This window comes from Malaya genurostris, chromosome 2 (genome assembly GCF_030247185.1).
Source record: "Malaya genurostris strain Urasoe2022 chromosome 2, Malgen_1.1, whole genome shotgun sequence".
In the NCBI taxonomy this organism is placed as follows: domain Eukaryota; kingdom Metazoa; phylum Arthropoda; class Insecta; order Diptera; family Culicidae; genus Malaya; species Malaya genurostris.
Genome location: NC_080571.1, coordinates 1,470,665 through 1,490,341, shown reverse-complemented (window position 1 = coordinate 1,490,341; position 19,677 = coordinate 1,470,665). Strand labels below are relative to the sequence as shown.

General features: G+C 39.1%; 1 protein-coding gene across 2 annotated transcripts in view; it reads right to left on the bottom strand.

The window, feature by feature from the left end:
- The window catches only part of LOC131432727 (rab3 GTPase-activating protein non-catalytic subunit), a 36,691-nt gene extending 22,386 nt beyond the window's left edge, over window positions 1-14,305 (bottom strand). For both annotated transcript variants that reach the window (XM_058599200.1, XM_058599201.1), the window contains exons 1-3: window positions 14,111-14,305; window positions 13,167-13,947; window positions 1,823-4,664 (exon numbers count right to left, since the gene is read on the bottom strand). In XM_058599200.1, the coding sequence (XP_058455183.1) occupies window positions 1,823-4,664; window positions 13,167-13,947; window positions 14,111-14,186 (3,699 nt within the window). In that variant the 5' untranslated portion in view covers window positions 14,187-14,305. The remainder of the gene's footprint in view (window positions 1-1,822; window positions 4,665-13,166; window positions 13,948-14,110) is intronic.
- Window positions 14,306-19,677: the final 5,372 nt, after the last annotated feature.

The window sequence follows — 19,677 nt, the reverse complement described above, 5'->3', positions numbered from 1 at the left end:
GAGCACAGACCTTATATCAGATCGAAAATTTCTATTGTGCAAAACAACAATGAGAGGAGACACGTAAAAAGCAGGTGGGTAATGTCAGAGACATAACTGGATGTCGTGAATACGAAAAAACTGGCACGCTCCCATCACTTTTCCGAATATCAGTTAGTTGATTGATTGTATGAATTGTGCAAACTTTCCCCCTTTTCACTAATAGAGTTTGAAGCGATGCACCTACATTAAAGTACAGATTAGTTACATTAAACAGCTACTATTCTACAACTATATATTCCAAACTTGAAACAATTCCATTTTAATTTGCCAATATAGGAGGCTAGGTACGACAAATTTGTAGTTTATTTTTATTGAAGCTATGAAGTTCTTATTCTTCTCGAAATTTCAGTGCGAGACTATTGCAATGGCCTGGTCTGAAATTTATCGACGATCTTCGGTATGCAAGAGTCATTTTAATAATAATAATGATAGTAATAATAATGATAATAATAATAATGATAATAATAATAAAGATAATAATAATAATAATAATAATAATAATAATAATAATAATAATAATAATAATAATAATAATAATAATTATAATAATAATAATAATAATAATAATATTAATAATAATTATAATACAGATTATTCTGTACATATAAGTATGTATAAATAAAATACAGATTAACCTGTATATATGGCAACCCTGTTTCGCATGGCATATTTTCACACGACCCCATACTAGTATAAAGATGTGTTCAACATCATCACTTTCGCTTTCGCATTGCCGTTCGTAATTGAATTTGTTAGTGACGGTACAAATTATTTTAATTTCCATCTTGATGAAAATCTGCCTTTCTACCGGTTTTCGGTGCCATCGTGCTGACGGTGTCTCGTACGTTCAGAGTAGCTGCTTTAACCTAAATGACGCTATTTCTCACATCACATTTCATTTTATACCTGCTACTGGCAGCGGTGTACGGACAGCCCCTATGTAAAAATTCCTTTCCAGTTCGCAGAACGGGAAACAGTGAGACGACAGGTCCTCGATGTTGCTCTCGTGTGTCTTGTTTCTTGCTCAGCAAATGGTAGGGAAAATGAACCACTCAATTTTTATATGGATGCTCTTGTACAGAAGCAGACATCTCGCGTTCTGATTGGCTGGTGCTGTCATGCGTCAAATCAAACAGGTTTTTCAGTAGTGTACTATTGAAAAACTTTAATGTTGTTGCCATACACGTTCAAGTTGAAAATTTTCGATTCTATTGGTAGTTAGATTATATAAATCCTTCCACAGATCACTGTGCTACGAGCTTTAAAAATACGAGAAAGGCAAACGCGCCTTATGAATTATCCTCTTTGATACTCGTTTATACCAAACATTTAAGAAAAGTTTAATTTTGAACTATTTGAGATTATGTCACACAACTAAAAATTTTATCATAAAATTGTGATCATATTTTCGATGGCATGTAGCAAGAATTATGTTGATTCATTAGATACAACAGGAGATATTCACGATCAAAAACTTATCACTCTCTCAGAGGATAAATTTTGAAAAGGCGCCCCATAGTAAAGTAAGTCGTATTCACGACAAAATTTCGATTATAAAATTTTTGAGTTGAAAATGAAAGAAAGTAAATTTTAAATAAAATTGAACTTTGAGTGAAAATCATGGTTTGAAATGTTCCAAGAGGCATTTGATAAATCTATTGAAAAGAAGTATACAGCAATTATTAGTAGAAAAGTATATAGCGTTCACAACTATCGTATGCCAGGAAATAATCTTGTCATGACAAAGTTCACCTATCAACTAGCATAAACACATTCTCACCTGGTGTTTCTTCAATTCCGTCGTGCTGATTTCCCAAACTTCGGCTAGCTGTTCGATCCGCTCCATCCAGGTGATATGGTCGTTGTAAAATACAGTCTCCAGATCCTCTCGAATCAGGTCCATCGATGCGGTGATCGTTCTGCACAGGAACTCGAACCTGGTCCGTTTGAGAAGCAAGTCGGCTTTGGGTAGAGTGTACGGCAGCTGTCGATTGATTTCGGCGAAGAAAGATTGGTTGGACATTCCGTCGAAGAATTGTTGGATGGGTTTTTGATATTTCACGTTGAACGAAGTGAGAATCAACAGAACCGTTGTCAATTCGTGATGTAGCTTCAGCAGGGCCATGTTGGCGGCGTTCTGTTGGACGGCCAGCACGGTCAAAGGAATTGGTCCATCTTGCAGCAACTCCTCGAAGCGCAGCTCCAATTTGTCATGGTCGATGGATTGGGAAAAGTGATCGAAAAACTCGAGACAACTTTCCAGGAATTGGGGAACCAAAGCGTCGGATATTCCTATATCTTGAAGGCAAAGTTTTTCCTTCGGTAAACGACCAACTTTATTGACGAGCTTCCTAGTAGCTTCCAATGGAATTTTTAGATGAGCATTCCAAATCATGCAACAAAGGCCATGCTTCATGGAGAACTGAAGCCGTGGGACTGTTTTAAGACAGGTGAGACCCGCCGAAAGGCAATTTATGTTCGACATATTTTTGCTCCAGTCGCAAATGTACTCCCAGGCCAGGTGACATAAAAGTGTTCCGCTGTCTAAGCTGAACGGAAAGTGCTGCCGAAGTATGCTTAAGTTGTACAGCAACGGATCAAGCTCGGATTCAGTGCTTCCACCGTATTCACTAGTTTGCAGTAGATTCTGTTTGATCAACTGAAGACGCTTTCGTTCTTTCCGGTCACTAGGGGCAGGTTGCTCAACTCCTGCCTGTTCATTTTCTAGGGCTTCGTCTGGAACTTCGATCACCAACTTCTCTGGATCAATGCCACTAGCAGCAACCCATTTGGCTACCATTTCGGCAACTATTCCCTGACCTCCTTTCAATATCTCTTTCAAACTAACATCAGGTTTCTGATACTTCAAACAGGGATACTTGATTTCGGAACACTTTAGGCACTCGGAAAGTATCGTTCCCAAAACGGCAACATCATCAAGCTCTCCTATGAGCAAAGTCCATTGGCAGGCTTCCTGAGATACTTCTTCAAATTGGTAATCCTCTTCGTCACTGCTATCTTCATATTTCAATGCTTCGTTGCGACACATGATCGCTGCCAGTAATCCTCGAAGAGCACATGGCGACTCCAGCAAATGTTCACGGACATTCTGCCACCACAGACAGATGGTGTTATTTTCGTATCTTATTTTATCTTTCGCCAACTGGCAAATTTTTCGCAGTATTCGGTTGAATTTGTTCAAACCTTCGATTAACTCGGCAATATCTCGATAGGTAAAAGGAAGTCTCAACCAAAAGGCTAGGAATAGTTTTAACAAATCTTCGTGAATGATTCCGGAAGCCGTAGCGGCACCAACGAATCCGACTAGTCGCGAATCACTTCGCTGGTACACATCTTCGAAGACGATTTTGCCCAGAGAACTGTACAGACTAGCGGAGTCTTCTTTGAGTAGAATAAGGCCTTCATTGAAAACATTGAAATAGGATAGATATTCTTGGAAAGAATTGCTTTTGGTGGTGGACTCCTCAAAAGTAACTCGCGTTGGCGGTGGCCCGTCAAGTGAGCCGTTCATTGCTAACAATTTCGAAATGGAAGCCAGTTCCTGTTCGGATAATTTGACAACCTCGTCCGTAATTTCCCCTGCAAAATTATCACATTCGGCTTTCTCACATGCCAAATCTTTACTTTCTTCTACGTCTTCAGCAGGGTCAGTGCTTTCTTGTGATGCTACAATTTGCTCACATTGAAAATCCGATTCACCAACATCACCTTCATCGGTTAGAAATAGGTAAAACAACGTCAACTTTCGGTAATTCTCACAAACAACCCTTAAATGGCTCATCCGTTGTTCATTTGATTCGGATGAGTCTTTTTCATCTTTCTCAAAACCACCGAATATTTCCACTGCACTGCGAAATAGTTTCGCCCTAATCTTCCGATGCTTGACCAGCATTTCTATACACTGCAGCTTAATTTCGTCCGTTTCGAAACTCCTGAACATCTCAATTTCTTCCTGCTGCTCTTCCAATTCACCTCCATCGGCCGATTTCAAGCAAATCTTCAGCCTTTTCAATAAATGCAAATCTTTTGCAGTCTTCGATTTTGAATCGCTTAGTGCACAATGAAACGGTATACTGATTTCCTTCAATGAACAGTCACTGGGATCGAAAAATGTGCAGCCACACCCACCGTACTTCACCTTACTGTTCCCTGAGCTAACCCCCATGAAACTGTGCGTATTGTAGATCAGTTGACCATTTTTTGCGGCAGCGAATGCCGCCACCTTAGGACCGTTCTGCAGGGACCACACTTCCAGAATGGATCTCCGGGGAGCGTAGATCACCAGGAACATCGCCTTGCGACGGTCTTGTTTTATCGGGCCAGATTCTTTCGTTACCTTCTCTGCCACTTCGATGAAACCACACTGGGCATCTCGATAGCCCTTCCAGATGCGCAGGGCGATTCCTTTGGAGCAATCGACCAGAATTACCCGTCCCAGATTATCGGCAACGGCTGCGAGAATGAAGTTTGGAGCCACCCACACCGAGTAGGCCGAACGTTGCAGGTCGCACAGACCGAACCGACACACCAGTGGTTCCGACGGGGGAAGTTGAGGTTCTGCCGGAGTTTGCGGAATCGATGATGAACCACCGAACCACGATCTGAAAGAGAAGAGAGAATTTTTTTTGCGATCAACGATGAGAAATAGATAAACTGTCTGACTTTTACTTGTAGTTTAAATTGGGAAGTTAATTTTGTAAATAGAGCTATTCTTATTTTTATTAGAAGATTCAGTACGCAATTTCTTGTTCTTTATGTGTTTTAATTCATGATGTAGCATTCGTAGAAGAACAGTAACGTGTGCCTCCATAATTATCATAGTAGGCGTAAACAATACGATTTTCGTAAAATAAAATTCATATACTTCCAAACATCAATCAGAACAGGTCGGTTGAATTCTCAATAAAATTCTAATACAGTTCATTTTATTCACTACTATTAGCTTCATTCATATCTTCCTGCGTGTCTCGCTGAGGTAAGCAACCGCAAGTTAACAGTTGAAGTCGGAGAGAAATCGGAGAGGGCCGTGCCGTGTCCGGAACGTGTTCGCAACGTACCGGTATGTATTTGTTGAATATTGTCACTTTACGGTGCTCTTTCCGTGCCGCTGCCGTTGCTATTAGTAACACGTCACAATCATTGCGTTTGATGTGTTCAATTCCTCGCGAACATGGCACATTTTTCTAAATAAGAATTGGCCCTAATTGCGAATGCTCTGACTGACGAAGAAATTCAACAATATATAAAAAAAAAATCTCTCTTAATCCATCTAGTGGTGTGATAATGACTTTCTCTTATAACTCATGTTTTCTTTAATATTACTAAGGGATTCTTCAAAAAACTTTTCTTTGAATATTGAATAAGAACAAATAAGTTTGTTTGAGCATACATTAGCATATCCATTTCAATTTTAAATAGTTTTAACGTCAGTTAAACGTTTTTGCCTTTTTCATATAGAAAGGTTATGCAATCACTTGAAAAACCGACTAGTGAAAAGAGGGCCAAGTGTCATATACCATTCGACTCAGTTCATCGAGCTGAGCAATTTCTGTGTGTGTGTATGTGTCGAATAATCTCACTAGGTTTTCTCGGAAATGGCTGAATCGATTTTGACAAACTTGGATTCAAATGAAAGGTCTCGTGGTCCCATACGGAATTCCTGAATTTCATCCGGATCCGACTTCCGGTTCCGGAATTATAGGGTAAAGTGTGTTCAATATTGTACACCGTCACTTAAACCGGCGAAACAAAAAACGTAAAAAAATTTCTAAACCGGTCTCAAAACTACACAAATCGATAGTCATTATCAGTAGACAACTAAACAAACCGATTCCGGCTATCCTGGTTCCCGGTATCCGGTTCCGGAAGTACCGGAAATAGTGGTCATACATACAAAAATAGATCTCACTCACTTTTCTCAGCGATGGTTTGACCGATTTCGACAAACTTAGATTCAAATGAAAGGCCTTTGGTCCCATACGGAATTCCTGAATTTCATCCGGATCCGACTTCCGGTTAAACTACTTACAGCTAAACTCCCATATACCATTCGAATTAGTTCGTCGAGATCAACAAATGCATGTGTGATAAGGGGCTGGGGTCCACTAGGAGATTGATAGTACCTATTAGCTCTCTCCGGACTGTACCAGCCTAGATGCCGTGTGGAATCCGGCGGAAAAAAATGAACCAAGAATAGATCCACTGGGTTCCTGCTTCCATGTAGTAAAAGGCGACAATTGCAGGAGTTTCTTTTTCCTTTCAGTTATCAGATATTTTCAATGTTTTACTTCTGATTACTCTATTTTACTAAATCATCTCTTTATTCAATCTATCAATTTCCATCTAGGATTATTTCAGGATTATAAAATGAATGATAAAAATAAACCATTGCGCAAATCCGTTTATATTACAAAGTTAATAACAGAGATAACATATATCGGTATATTGAACACATAGTAAAAAACACTTGATATTAATATTTCAAACAGTAAATTAATATTTTTCTCGGTAGCCGGCTGCCCAGATCAACTAATATAACCAATTAATAATTTCAATAAATAATTAAAATAATAAAGCGGAAATAATAAAGAATCAAGACGCGCGTGAAATCTGTTGACCTTTGTTTGGTGATTTAAAATGATTTTATAATAACTGTTTAGAATATTTCAATGCAATGAATCAACTTTTTTGTCTAAATCCTATTCGCTCGTTTATTTTGTATCACGTAGTTTCATTTATAAAAACGTGCTTAATCCACCTAGCAGTGAGATGATACCTTTTTTTATCAATCCGAATGTGTTTTTTTTTGCATGACTAAAAAAACGCGAAAGGTAGATGCATAAACGAGTGACTGCATACTCGACAGCCGGCTGTCTGGAGTTTTGTCAATTTCGGAGATTGACTGTTTCGTGCATTATATTGCCAGCACAAAGTAACACATAAAACGATAATACTTTAAAACATTCTTGGTAGCCGGCTACCCAGAGCAATAAACACATGATAACATTATTAAAACATTTACTAACAAAGTATCCTCTCCTGTGATGCATGTGGGAATGCAGAGGATTCCTCGGTTCTTAGTAGCAACATGCATCGAACTAACAATCCTTTCCCTCCTAAGTAGATCTGCATTCGGACGTGGCCGGCGTCGGTATTGATCAGCATGCATGGTTCAATACAGTTTGCACAGTGTGAAACAATGTGTTATTCCCAAACATGTTACTTCAAAAAATCATTTTGCAATCTCAATTGGTCCAGATCAATAACGGAGTAGCAACACACGGGCGGTCTCTAATGCTAATGCTAATGCTAATCAACAAATGCATGTGTGATAAATAATTTCACTCAATTTTCTCGGAGATGACTCAACTGTTTTCTACAAACTCATATTCATATGAAAAGTCGTATGCTCCCAAACAGGGTTCCTGAATTATGTTTGGATCCGTCTTCTGGTTCCGGAACTACAGGATGATATGGAAATCTAAGAATCATCTAAGATTCAAAGGAAAAGTTTTATGATCCTATCACACATCTTGCTATTCAGTCAGATTTTCCGGTTTAGGGTACTCGAGGTGATTAATATAAAAATGATTTTTCACATAAATTAATCAGGTTTATTGGGTTTGCAGATTTGGATAGTTCAGTTTTAGTGGTATTCAGTTTTCGATTCGGATTTAATTCGCACTACGATTTTTCAAAGATGTCTACACTGACTTTCAAACACTTTGAAACAAATGTATACTATACAGCTCCTCAGGTGAATTTATCTTACTTCGACTACACCGATTTTCGAATTCTGGTTCTAGTATCGAATCGTTTCTCAAAGGTCGATCGTTTTCTTAAAAAAAAGCCAAATCGACAAAGACAAAATTATTAACTGTAGCTTGATACGCTCAACTCTAGAGTATGCATCATTTTTACCTTCGAGACATTCAACGCCTTGAATCAATCCAACGCAAATTCGTCCGTTTTAAACTTCGTCGTCTTTCGTGGACCTTCCGAGCTACGAAGATCGTTGCAAGCTGATTGACCTAGATTTGCTCTCTGTTCAACGTGACGTCTGTAAGGTCATTTTTGTCACTGATTTCGTATAGACTGTTCAGATCTCCTACAATTGTTACACTTAGATAGTCATCGCCGTACTCTTCGTTTCCAACCATTTCTTAGAATACTCTAATCTAGAACTAACTACGGTTATTACGAACCTTTAATAATTGCTCCAATGTATTTGAGCTTCATCATTCTCGTAATGTTCTAAAAAAGCTGTTTCTCAGTTATCTGTCTCGATAGGTTCTAGTAACTAGAATACTATATTTAGTATTAGTTTCCTCTCATCATTGTTTAATTTCTAAGTTTTAGTTTTAAGTTATTATGTATTATGTATTATTTGGATCATTCTAATCTGTTGATGCAAAAGATGAGGAGGTTTTATGCCTGTTGGAGAGAGAGATTTAACTAAACTAGCTCCACTGGGCTTTTCTCTGTTCCGCAATTACAGAATGATTAATTTTTAAAATTCAAACGGATATAGAAGATGACAATCTCGAAAAGCTTTAAAGTTGGACTCAAAACTATTGCAATTTATTCGTCATATGGCCATACGAATCGGTTTGGGTTATACTGGTTCCTGAATACCGGCTCTATAAGTACCTTAAATACTCGTAAACTCATTGTACCGTAAGCCGATCCCATACGGAATTCCTGAATTTCATCTGGATATCACTTCCGGCTCCGGAGTTATAGGGTAAAGTGTGTTCAATAAATAATAAAAAATAATAAATAAACAAATACAAATCGGAATGATCTGCAAAGACCTACGCGACTAAATAAGGACTACGATTGGAAGCTTGGCACATGGAACTGCAAATCGCTTGGCTTCCCAGAATACGACCAAATGCTGCATGATGAGCTTCAAATCCGCGGCTTCGATGTCGTAGCACTGCAGGAACTTTGTTGGACGGGACAGAAGGTGTGGAAAAGTGGGCATCGAGCGGCTAACTTCTACCAGAGCTGTGGCACAACCAGCGTTCTAGGAACTGGATTTGTAGTGTTGGGCAAGATGCGCCAGCACGTGATTGGGTGGCAGTCAATCAGTGATAGAATGTGCGTATTGAAGATCAAGGGCCGTTTCTTCAATTACAGCATCATCAACGTGCACTGCCCACATGAGACGAGATCCGATGACGAGAATGAAGCATTCTACGCGCAGCTGGAACAAACCGACGACAGCTGTCCACGGCGGGATGTAAAACTCGTCATCGGCGACATGAATGCTCAGGTAGGCCGGGAGGCAATGTACGGGCTGGAGAGTCTGCACGCGGTAACAAACGACAACGGTCAACGATGCGTAAACTTTGCAGCCTCCCGAGGAATGGTAGTTCGAAGCACCAGGTTATCGAATCGAGGAAATGACTGGTTTGACGTAGAATGTCAGCAGTTGGTCGAAGAGAAGAATGCAGCAAGGGCGAGGATGCTGCAACATCGCACTAGAGCGAACGAGGAACGATACAGACAGGCGCGGAACAGACAGAACACGGTTTTCCCGAAAAAAAAGTGCCACCAGGAAGACCAAGATCGCGCAGCGATGGAACAGCTGTACCGCGCAAATGACACACGGAAGTTCTATGAGAAGGTGAACCGCTCACATAGAGGCTACACGCCACAGGCCGAAATGTGCAGAGATACCAGTGGTAACCTTCTCACGAACGAACGTAAGGTGATCGACAGGTGGAAGCACAAGATACAGAGAACGGTACAGGAATCAATTTGGGAGCACGCTCAGTCGACGACAGATTCCCAGCCCCTGATCTGACGGAGATAAGTGAGGAGATCGGCAAGCTGAGAAACAACAAAGCCGCGGGCAATGACCAGCTGCCAGACGAGCTGCTCAAACATGGAGGAGAGGCACTGGCTAGAGCGCTGCACTGGATGATTTCTAGGATTTGGGAGGAGGAGATTCTACCGCAGGAATGAATGGATGGAGTGGTATGTCCCGTGTACAAAAAGCGCGATAAGCTAGACTGTTGCAATTACCGCGCAATCACATTGCTGAACGCCGCCTACAAGGTACTGTCCCAAATCCTTTTTCGTCGTCAATCACCAATAGCTAAGGAATTCGTAGGGCCGTACCAAGCGGGATTTACTGGAGCCCGCGCCATTACGGATCACATATTCGCGATAAGACGCGATACAACGTACTCACGCATCACCTATTCATTGACTTCAAAGCAGCAGACGACACAATCGATCGGGAACAGCTATGGCAGATCATGCATGAATATTGCCCTGGAAGGTGTGATTCGAAGAGCGAGGATCAACACGAGTGGCACGATCTTCCGAAAGTCCGTACAACTTTTTGGCTTCGCTGACGATACTGATATTTTGGCTTCGCTAACGATACTGATATTGTTCGATCAGGAAAAATACACCAACGCACGAAATTGACCATCTACAAAACGCTCATTAGACCGGTTGTTCTCTATGGCCACGAGACCTGGACTATGTTGGCAGAGGACCAACGCGCCCTCAGTGTTTTCGAAAGAAAGATACTGAGGACCATCTATGGTGGAGTGCAGGTGGAAGACGGAAGGTGGAGACGGCGTATGAATCACGAATTGCAACAGCTGCTAGGAGAACCACCTATCGTACGGACAGCTAAAATCGGACGTCTACGATGGGCTGGTCATGTCATAAGAATGTCGGACGACAGCCCAGTGAAAATGGTTCTTGCATCTAATCCGACTGGTACAAGAAGAAGAGGAGCGCAGCGAGCAAGGTGGATCGATCAAGTAGAGGGTGATCTCAGAAGCATCCGTGCCTTGAGTGGCTGGCGACGAGCAGCCATGGACCGAGTTATGTGGAGACGTATTCTTGATACAGCAAAGGACACCCCAGGCCTATAGCTGTTAGGTAAGGTAAGTACATAAACTCTGTGCCTGATCTAACACCTATCTGAGATTATGTTAGATACACTAAACTATGCTTTAAGTCTTAATTTCTGCTTTTTCACCAACGCTGGTGTCCAAGTTTGATTACGGTGTTACCCGGTCGCCCATGAATCAGCACTCTTAACAATTGAATTAAGAAGCCCCGATTAACTCAAAAAGACCTCTTTTTATACTCAAAATACTGCTGCCTAACCAAATATTGTATATGGGGCATTTCACGCAAAATCAGAAGAAGAACTCGATTTCTCAAAACTAGGGCCTAATTTTTGTCGTGAATACGACTTACTTTACTATGGGGTGCCTTTTCAAAATTTACCCTCTGAGAGAGTGATAAGTTTTTGATCGTGAATCTATTGTTGTATCTAATGAATCAACATAATTCTTGCGACATGCCATCGGAAATATGATCACAATTTTATGATAAACTTTTCAGTTTTGTGACATAGTCTCAAATAATTCAAAAATAAACTTTTCTGAAATGTTTGGTATAAACGAGTATCAAAGAGGATAATTCATAAGGCGCGTTTGCCTTTCTCGTATTTCTAAAGCTCATAGCTCAGTGATCTGTGAAAGGATTTATATAATCTAACTACCAATAGAATCGAAATTTTTCAATTTAAACGTGTATAGCAAAAGCATTGAAGTATTTTAATAGTACACTATTGAAATACCTGTCTCATTTGATCCATGTCAACACCAGCCAATCAGAACGCGTTCTAAGGAAGAGAACAAAATATCTGCTGCTGTACAACAAATCGTCCGGGAAAAATGTTCCGAAAAGTGGTGAATATCGCAGTGAGTTCCTCAATTTGGTCCTTGTGAATGCTAGAAACGAATCCCTACAACATATTGATAGTTTCTTTCAATGAATTATGCAAATCCGAAATGAAATAATCGACATTAAAATTCTGTATGCGGCTATTTTTATAGCCGTTAGGACCGCCCATTAGTGAAAAAGCTACAAACGAAATCACATAAAAGGAAATCTCTTAACAAAAATTCAATCAGTTTAGATTCTATCGCCACTGCGAGCAGATGTGTTTTGTGTCGTCTGCACAGCTAGTTTCGCTTTCGACAAGAGCGATTACGTCACAGCTGCCAGTCATTAGCATTGGGAAAAAAACAACGGTGGAGAGCATTGCACAAAATCAGCCGTAAGGATGTAAGTTTGTATGTTTGTAACGCCATAACATCGGAACTACTGAACGGATTACCACCAAACTTGGCACAGATACTTATTGCACTTCAGAAATGGTCATAAGCGTATTTTTATGGGGGTGTAGGAAGTGTCATCGAATCTAATCCGACTGGTACAATAAGAAGAGGAGCGCAGCGATCGATCAAGTGGAGGGTGATCTCAGAAGCATCCGTGCCTTGAGTGGCTGGCGACGAGCAGCCATGGACCGAGTTATGTGGAGACGTATGCTTGATACAGCAAAGGACACCCTGAGCCTATAGCTGTTAGGTAAGGTAAGGTAAGTAAGAATGTTGGACTTTATTTCGATAAAATAACTCAAAAGCAATAACCCTTATCCTGATCAAAATTAAATTTTTGTCTATTCAGATAAAGATTTTTTCAGAATGTATAAACAAGTTTTAATTTTAAAGAGTACATCATCTGATATTTAGCAAGACTTTCTTGTATATGCTCTGCAATTCATCAGTTGTAGTTAGTTGTAAATTTTGTTTTCCATTAGTCTCCACTAACATGTAGTCGCGGTTTATTCAAATTTTTCGCCTCATAAAATATTGGACTGGACCAATGTGACCACAACAGCAATAACAAATGACGTCTGTTTGATGCCCTTTTCAAACATTCTCATATTAAGCTAATTCATTTTAAATTAGGCTGAAGTAAAAACGATTTGTTTTTGTTTTGGTCAGACGTAGGATCGCCTTGAACTAGTTTTAAATTCGATCACTATCTAACGAGAAAAACCGCAAAGATGGAACTCGAACCTGTAGCTAGCTCCTATCCGGGGAAATTGTTTTTCTAATTAAAATATCCTGCATGTGAAAATAAATGAAGAAACAGTGACTAGAAGAACCGAGCATGCATACTAAGATTTTATTTCGCTGTTCGGTAATTTCTTTGGCGATTTACATTTACACAACACGATGATCGATATAATAATCAAGAAATGTACTTTAACTTACGGTAATGCCGATTTGATTTTGCTGGCCACGGCACGTGCCACGTCTGCCAGTACGGGTTGCGTGAATCCTTCTTTCGCGTAGTGAAAGCCAACGTATGGTTTTGTGCCCGCTGCAATTATCAGCGAGTTCTGTGGCGGTGCATGGCGATACTTTGCGAAGAAACCACCCTCAACGCTCGCCGTGAGTAGATGATCGAAGGTGCAGGTTTTTTGCGGTCCCACAACTACTGCGTCCAGCACTGTAATGTTCTTGCCATAGTTCCACTTCCGACAGGTAATTCCTTCCAGCGTTTCATTCACTCGCGTACTTCCGATACCATAACGACTAATCTGTTGCTTAAGACTTCTCAACAGAGGAAATAGCTGAGAACCTTGAATCATAACCACACACGACGCATGAAACACATACACTTCTTCGTTGATATGTTTACCACTTTGTGCCTTGATAGCCTGCACTGGTTCCTGGTGGAACAATTGCGAATGTATAAGGGTACCATTTTCTCCGTAGAACAACACTTGGCCACTGTCCAGACCCACTATGATATAACTATAGTCAACACTGCTTTGAGAGCTACCTTGTCCTACAAGAGGCGTGCAAAGAACACTAGTTATCAAACAGTTTGGATCATCAATCGCACCTTTCCAAGCGATTTTATACGAATTCAACTGTCGCTGCCGATCCCATTTGGAAGTCAGTATCACCAGAATGGAACCATGACCAAATGCAAGTATATCTCCGGCCGGTGACAAAGAGTAAGAAACAGCGTTGAGCCAATTTTCTTCTGTGGAAAAAATAAAGTTTTTTTTTAGTATGATTATAATCCATTATCAATTTGTGCAGTAAATGTCTTATTAATTTGTACTAGCATTCAAAAATCTGCTATCGTTGCATTACGTTTACTAGAGCCTGAATAATTTTCAAGTCATTCAAAAATAACAACAAACCTGAATTCAATCCAAACTGCTCTTGCACTTCACATAAATCATCAACATTCGCTAGTAATTTCACTTCGCACGACATGTCTGAGCAATAGGTTTATTCGTTTTTGAAGGCAACTAAAACTATTACGTTACGAAAAATTAAATTTTCCTATCGAATTCACGAAAACAGATTTTTCACTTTGCTGATAAACATTGCCAGCAACGTCAACAAAGGAGATTCTGTCAAAGAGAGATCAGAATAGAAACATGTGGCACGCACACTACTATACGGACATCGTGTCAGTTTTTCAATGCAGCAGTGGCGTCGGTCGGTTGGGGATACAGCAGAGTTTTTCGAAACTGTTATACGCTTCTTTCAGAAAATTGTCCGGTGGTTTTATATCGGAATTCTGGAAAACTTTGCACTTTTTGACAAATTTTCGAGTCAATCGAAACAAAGCTTTCTCGAGTCTGGAATCGATGATTCAGTGTGAGCTAAATAAAATAATTGTTTTCACCACAGGTAGAAATCTAAGAGTGATCTGCAGTCGCCTACAAAGAAGTTTAAATATTTTCAGTGATTATCTGTCAAAATGGAAAATTAAACCAAATGCAGCAAAAACGCAATTAATTATTGTTCCTCATAAGCCAAGAGCTTCTTTTCTTAAACCAAACAATAATCACATTCTCAAATTGAATGGCTTGGAATTGACATGGTCTGATCAAGCTAAATACTTAGGTTTAACGTATGACAAAAAACTAACTTTCAAGGATCACATTGAAGGAATCCAGGCAAAGTGTAATAAATATATTAAATGTTTATATCCTCTTATAAACAGAAATTCTAAGCTTTGTCTAAAAAACAAATTGTTAATTTATAAACAAATTTTCAGACCAGCCATGCTTTATGCAGTACCAATTTGGTCAAGTTGTTGTTCCACCAGGAAGAAAACGCTTCAAAGGATTCAGAATAAAACTCAGAAAATGATTTTGAAGCGTCCTCCCTGGTTTAGTACAAATGAGTTACACAGACTCACAAATATAGAACCATTAGATGTATTGTCACATAATATTATAAGCAAATTCCGGCAAAAATCGATGCAATCTTCAATTGAATTGATTCGCTCTCTGTATTAGTTAGTAAGTTAGTATATAAGTTCCTTTTCCCCATGACACAATACAAGTAGGTTTACAATTTTTCCTACACAAAAATCACAGAATTGCGGAAGCAAATGATGTCTTCGTGGTAATAACCAAATCATGTAAATAATAATGCTGAAAAGTCACCACTTGTGGCTGAACACCCAATTTAAATCTTAATAATTCAATTTTACCTCATATTCCAATAAATAGTCATTTAAAAAAATTGCTATTATTTTCATCATAGTTTTGCAGAGTTTCTTCTTTTTTTGCATCGTCACTTATCCAGGTAACCTAATTTAGTCAGATTTGAGCTTCGTTCTGTCATGGGCAATCTTCATCAAATTTGACACATTCAAAATGTTTGAACGTTGTTCCCCTTCTGACACACACCACATCAGTTGTAGCATTAGTCAATCTGTCGTAAGTTTGTATTCATCACATGGAGATTATTTTCTGTTGATCTATTTCACATATTTATCAATCGTAAAAGTTTTCAGTTCACTTTCAACATGTTATAATACAATGAACAATAGCCCTTATTACCGGTATTAGTACTCGGTGAAAATCAAGTCAAGTAAATATGAACCAACTTTTTCTCGGAAAATATATTCTTTTCCACTAGTGTTTTCTTACCTGTGCGTGATACGGATAATAGGTAAAATCAAATAAAATGATATGTGAGTGATGCAAAAAGGAAAGTGGACGTGAGAACGAAAGTAAGGTCCATTATTTTTACTTATTCAATATTAACAGAAAATTGAAGAATTTGGAGGAATCATCTTGACTCGTATTGGGTAGTAAGAGTGAAAATGCCAATGTTGCATTTTTGTTTTTGCCTTTCTCATATAGAAAGGTTATGCAATCACTGTGAAAACCGACTTTTGAACCGAGGCCTTGAGGGCCGAGTGTCATATACCATTCGACTCAGTTCGTCGAGTACGCAAAATGTCTGTGTGTGTATGTACGTATGTGTGTATGTAACGTTTTTTTGCACTAACTTTTCTCGGGGATGGCTGAACCGATTTTCACAAACTTAGATTCAAATGAAAAGTCTTGAGGTCCCATAACAAATTCCTGAATATTATTTGGATCCGACTTCCGGTTCGGGAGTTATGCGGTAAAATGTGCAAAAAAATGAAAATATGTGTTCTAACTTTTCTCATAGATGGCGCGACCGATTTTCACAAATTTAGGTTCAAATGATATGCGTCTCGATATGATAACAACCATTTTGCTTGTTCACCGCGCGCTGTCCAGGTGAAAATGGACTTCGTTTCTCATCATTATGCCACTTAGAGTAATTGGGGGAATCTTCACAAGAACGGATTTAACTCGTTCAACATTCTCTGGTGTTCGGAGTTTTTATTTTGGTCACAGAACTTGTTTTTACAAATTTTTCACCCACAGCTTCACTGTATTACGCGAAGGCATCGGCATTTACGGCTATAATTTAAAACATTTTTTTTAACACTCTAATAGCTGTAACGTATGAACTGGCTCTTCAAAAATGAGTGAACGCGGTGAGCGACACTTTAGTGCTCCATGAAGGAAAACTACTAGATGAAAATAAACCTGTATTCTTTCATTTTCAGATGCTGTGTTCGATTTTTTCCTCCCTTGTTTGGTTCCAGTGTAACCGGAGAACGGAATGTGTCAAGATCATCTTCGCAACCATGTACTATCAAGCTGATTAGAAAAACATTATATTAAAAGCGTAAATTTTGAATAATGAAATGTGACGTAATGTCTTACTAAGCCAAGAGGGCCTTAGTAACCAGAGGCATTAGGCGGTAGCACTGAATTTGCATGAAATCAACATTAAAATTGCATTTAAGCCTTATACTACTGTGGGCAAAAAATAGTAAGACTTTTTTCGTAAATTGAATTTTTTTTATTTATTCTTCCAAATCTATTTCGTTCCTCTCAAAGTAACCCCTCCCGTCACCAATACAATTGTTCCAATCCTCGAAGCAGTTGCTAGAGTCAATTTCCGGAATAGCCTTCAATGCGCGTAGCGATTTACGATTGATGTATTCAATTGACTTGAAACGGTTTCCCCGGAGCGGTCGTTTGAGTTTGTTGACTAGCCAGAAGTCACACGGAGCTAAATCAGGCGAATACGGTGGTTGCGGAACGTTACTGGTTGAATTTTTGGCAACAAAATCACTAAAAATCAATGCAAAATGCGACAGTGCATTATCGTGGTGCAAAAACCAAGAGTTGTCAGCTCATAATTCCGACTTTTTTACGAATAGCTTCGCGAAACCGACGCATAACACTCAAATAGTATTCCTTGTTGACAGTTCGGCCGGTCAGAAGGAATTCGGAGTGCAAAACACCTCGATAATCGAACATTACCGCCCTGAACGTGGTTCGTCGTCAACGCGTTCTCGACCCTCTTTGAACAACTTGAACCAATCAAAAACACTCACTATCTGTTGTTAACACTTACCACTGCATAGTGGTTTAGGAAGCAAAATTAGCAGGAAACAATTGTTTACTCTTCTATTATTAGCACTTAATAAACTGCGTTTTCGGTTATAGTGGTTTTTGGGTGGTCCTAAAACAAATCATGAGTTGAAAAATTATTTCCAAATCTGGATGAGATAGAACAACGCATCCTTCCATAATAATTTAGAATAATAAATTTTAAGCAACTTTTCATTTGAATTTTCTCAATAAAGTAATGTTCTAAGAAATTCAGGTGCCTAGAAAGGCGCCACTTTCAGTGAAAGAAGATATTTTTATACTGCCTGGTTCAATAGTTATGAAATATTTTAACAATAAAAAAACCTGTTTTAAATAACGGTATATAAAAATGGGGCAATCTGAAAAAAATCTTTTGATTGCATTTGATAGCTTGTACTTTTTTATATAATATGAGAAAAAATTCGAATATAACATTTACCTTAGTATACTAAGGAATGTTAGAAAAAGAAATTGAGAGTTTCAACTAGTTGGATGAAGCACAAGATTCGTTCTTGGGCTGCATCCAAACATGCCAGCTACTGGAGCAGCTTGCAAACTTGCGCTCAGACAAAAGCATTTCTACCAGATTTAAATCTGAAAATGTCAAAGTGTCTACTGCATTTCTCCAAGCATTATTGCAGTATTCTGGTCAGAGCTCTGACTGGACATTGCAAACTCAATTATCACATGGCTACTATTCAACGTGCTGAATATTATTCGTGTGATTTGTGTGAATGCGATTACGGTACTTCATATCATCTGATATGTAACTGTCCCGCATTGACGCAGCTACGTATCCGGGTTTTTGGTTCTCCATACATGGTTGAGTCTGTGTATGCGGAGCTAAAATTGAAGGATATTCTCTCGTTTCTCACCCAATGTGGTAAGGAGCTATAGTCGGAAGGGTTCATCGTTCTTCCTGGAGTGAATGAATCCCTTCTGTATTCACCTTAAATAGGGTTTAGCAGATTGTTTGGCATCCTTTAGGGGGTGCCGAATTTACTTCTGCTCGTACATACTGCGAATCGTTCTGCATTCTTCCGGGAGTTCAGAATGGTCTCGCTTTTGTAAGATCTCTAAATCCTCTCGGGGGTTGGAGGTTTTATTAACAGCAGACTGTTCGGGACCTCGTAGAGGTTCAGAATTTACTTCTGCTTCCACTAAATGTGATCCTCAGCAGATTGTTCGGAATCCCTTAGGGGTGCAGAATTTACTTCTGCTTTTATGTGTTTTTGTGTCGTCAATTTTTCCCATCCTCCTAGTCCAACCCTTACCATTTCCTTTCAATCCTTCCTTCTTATATATCGGGAAAATGATGCTGAAAACAAATTGATGGCAAGGCACAAATCTCCAAATATCAAGGGGAACGTGCCATTTGAGCCAATTTGTTCTGATTCCTGATTCCTGATGTCTCCGCTGATCTCTAGTTATACACACTTAGATTTTTTTACTCAACATTAAAACAACTGAATTTCTCGGTATTTTTCATTCGATATGCAGTTAATTCGCATTTACCAAGATTTTCGGTTTCGGGAAGACTATAAATTACCGAGATCTTAGTCGCTTCAGGAAAGAAATTACTGAAATTATCGGTGTTCATGTATGCGAGTTATTGCCGTGATTTCATGCATGTTAAAACAAGTTATCATTTCAACATTATGATGGCGATTGAATTGATAGACTCGGAAATGTAAAACAAAAAACAATATATCAGGTGAAGAAAATACTGTAAGGCAGTAGAATGTCTCAATAAAACATTGAATTTTTTGCAAAAAAAATATACATATCATATCGGAGTCCAATTTCACGCAGAAGACTAAAATTACGAGGACCTGTATTCCATGTGCGCTAGGATTTTCTGGGGGTTTTCTTGTCACGAATGATCACCAAACATTAAACAAATTTGTTTTAACATCACAACACATATCGCTATTTTAGGATTCAATGATTAGTGGCAAAGTTGTTATTTTGATGAATTA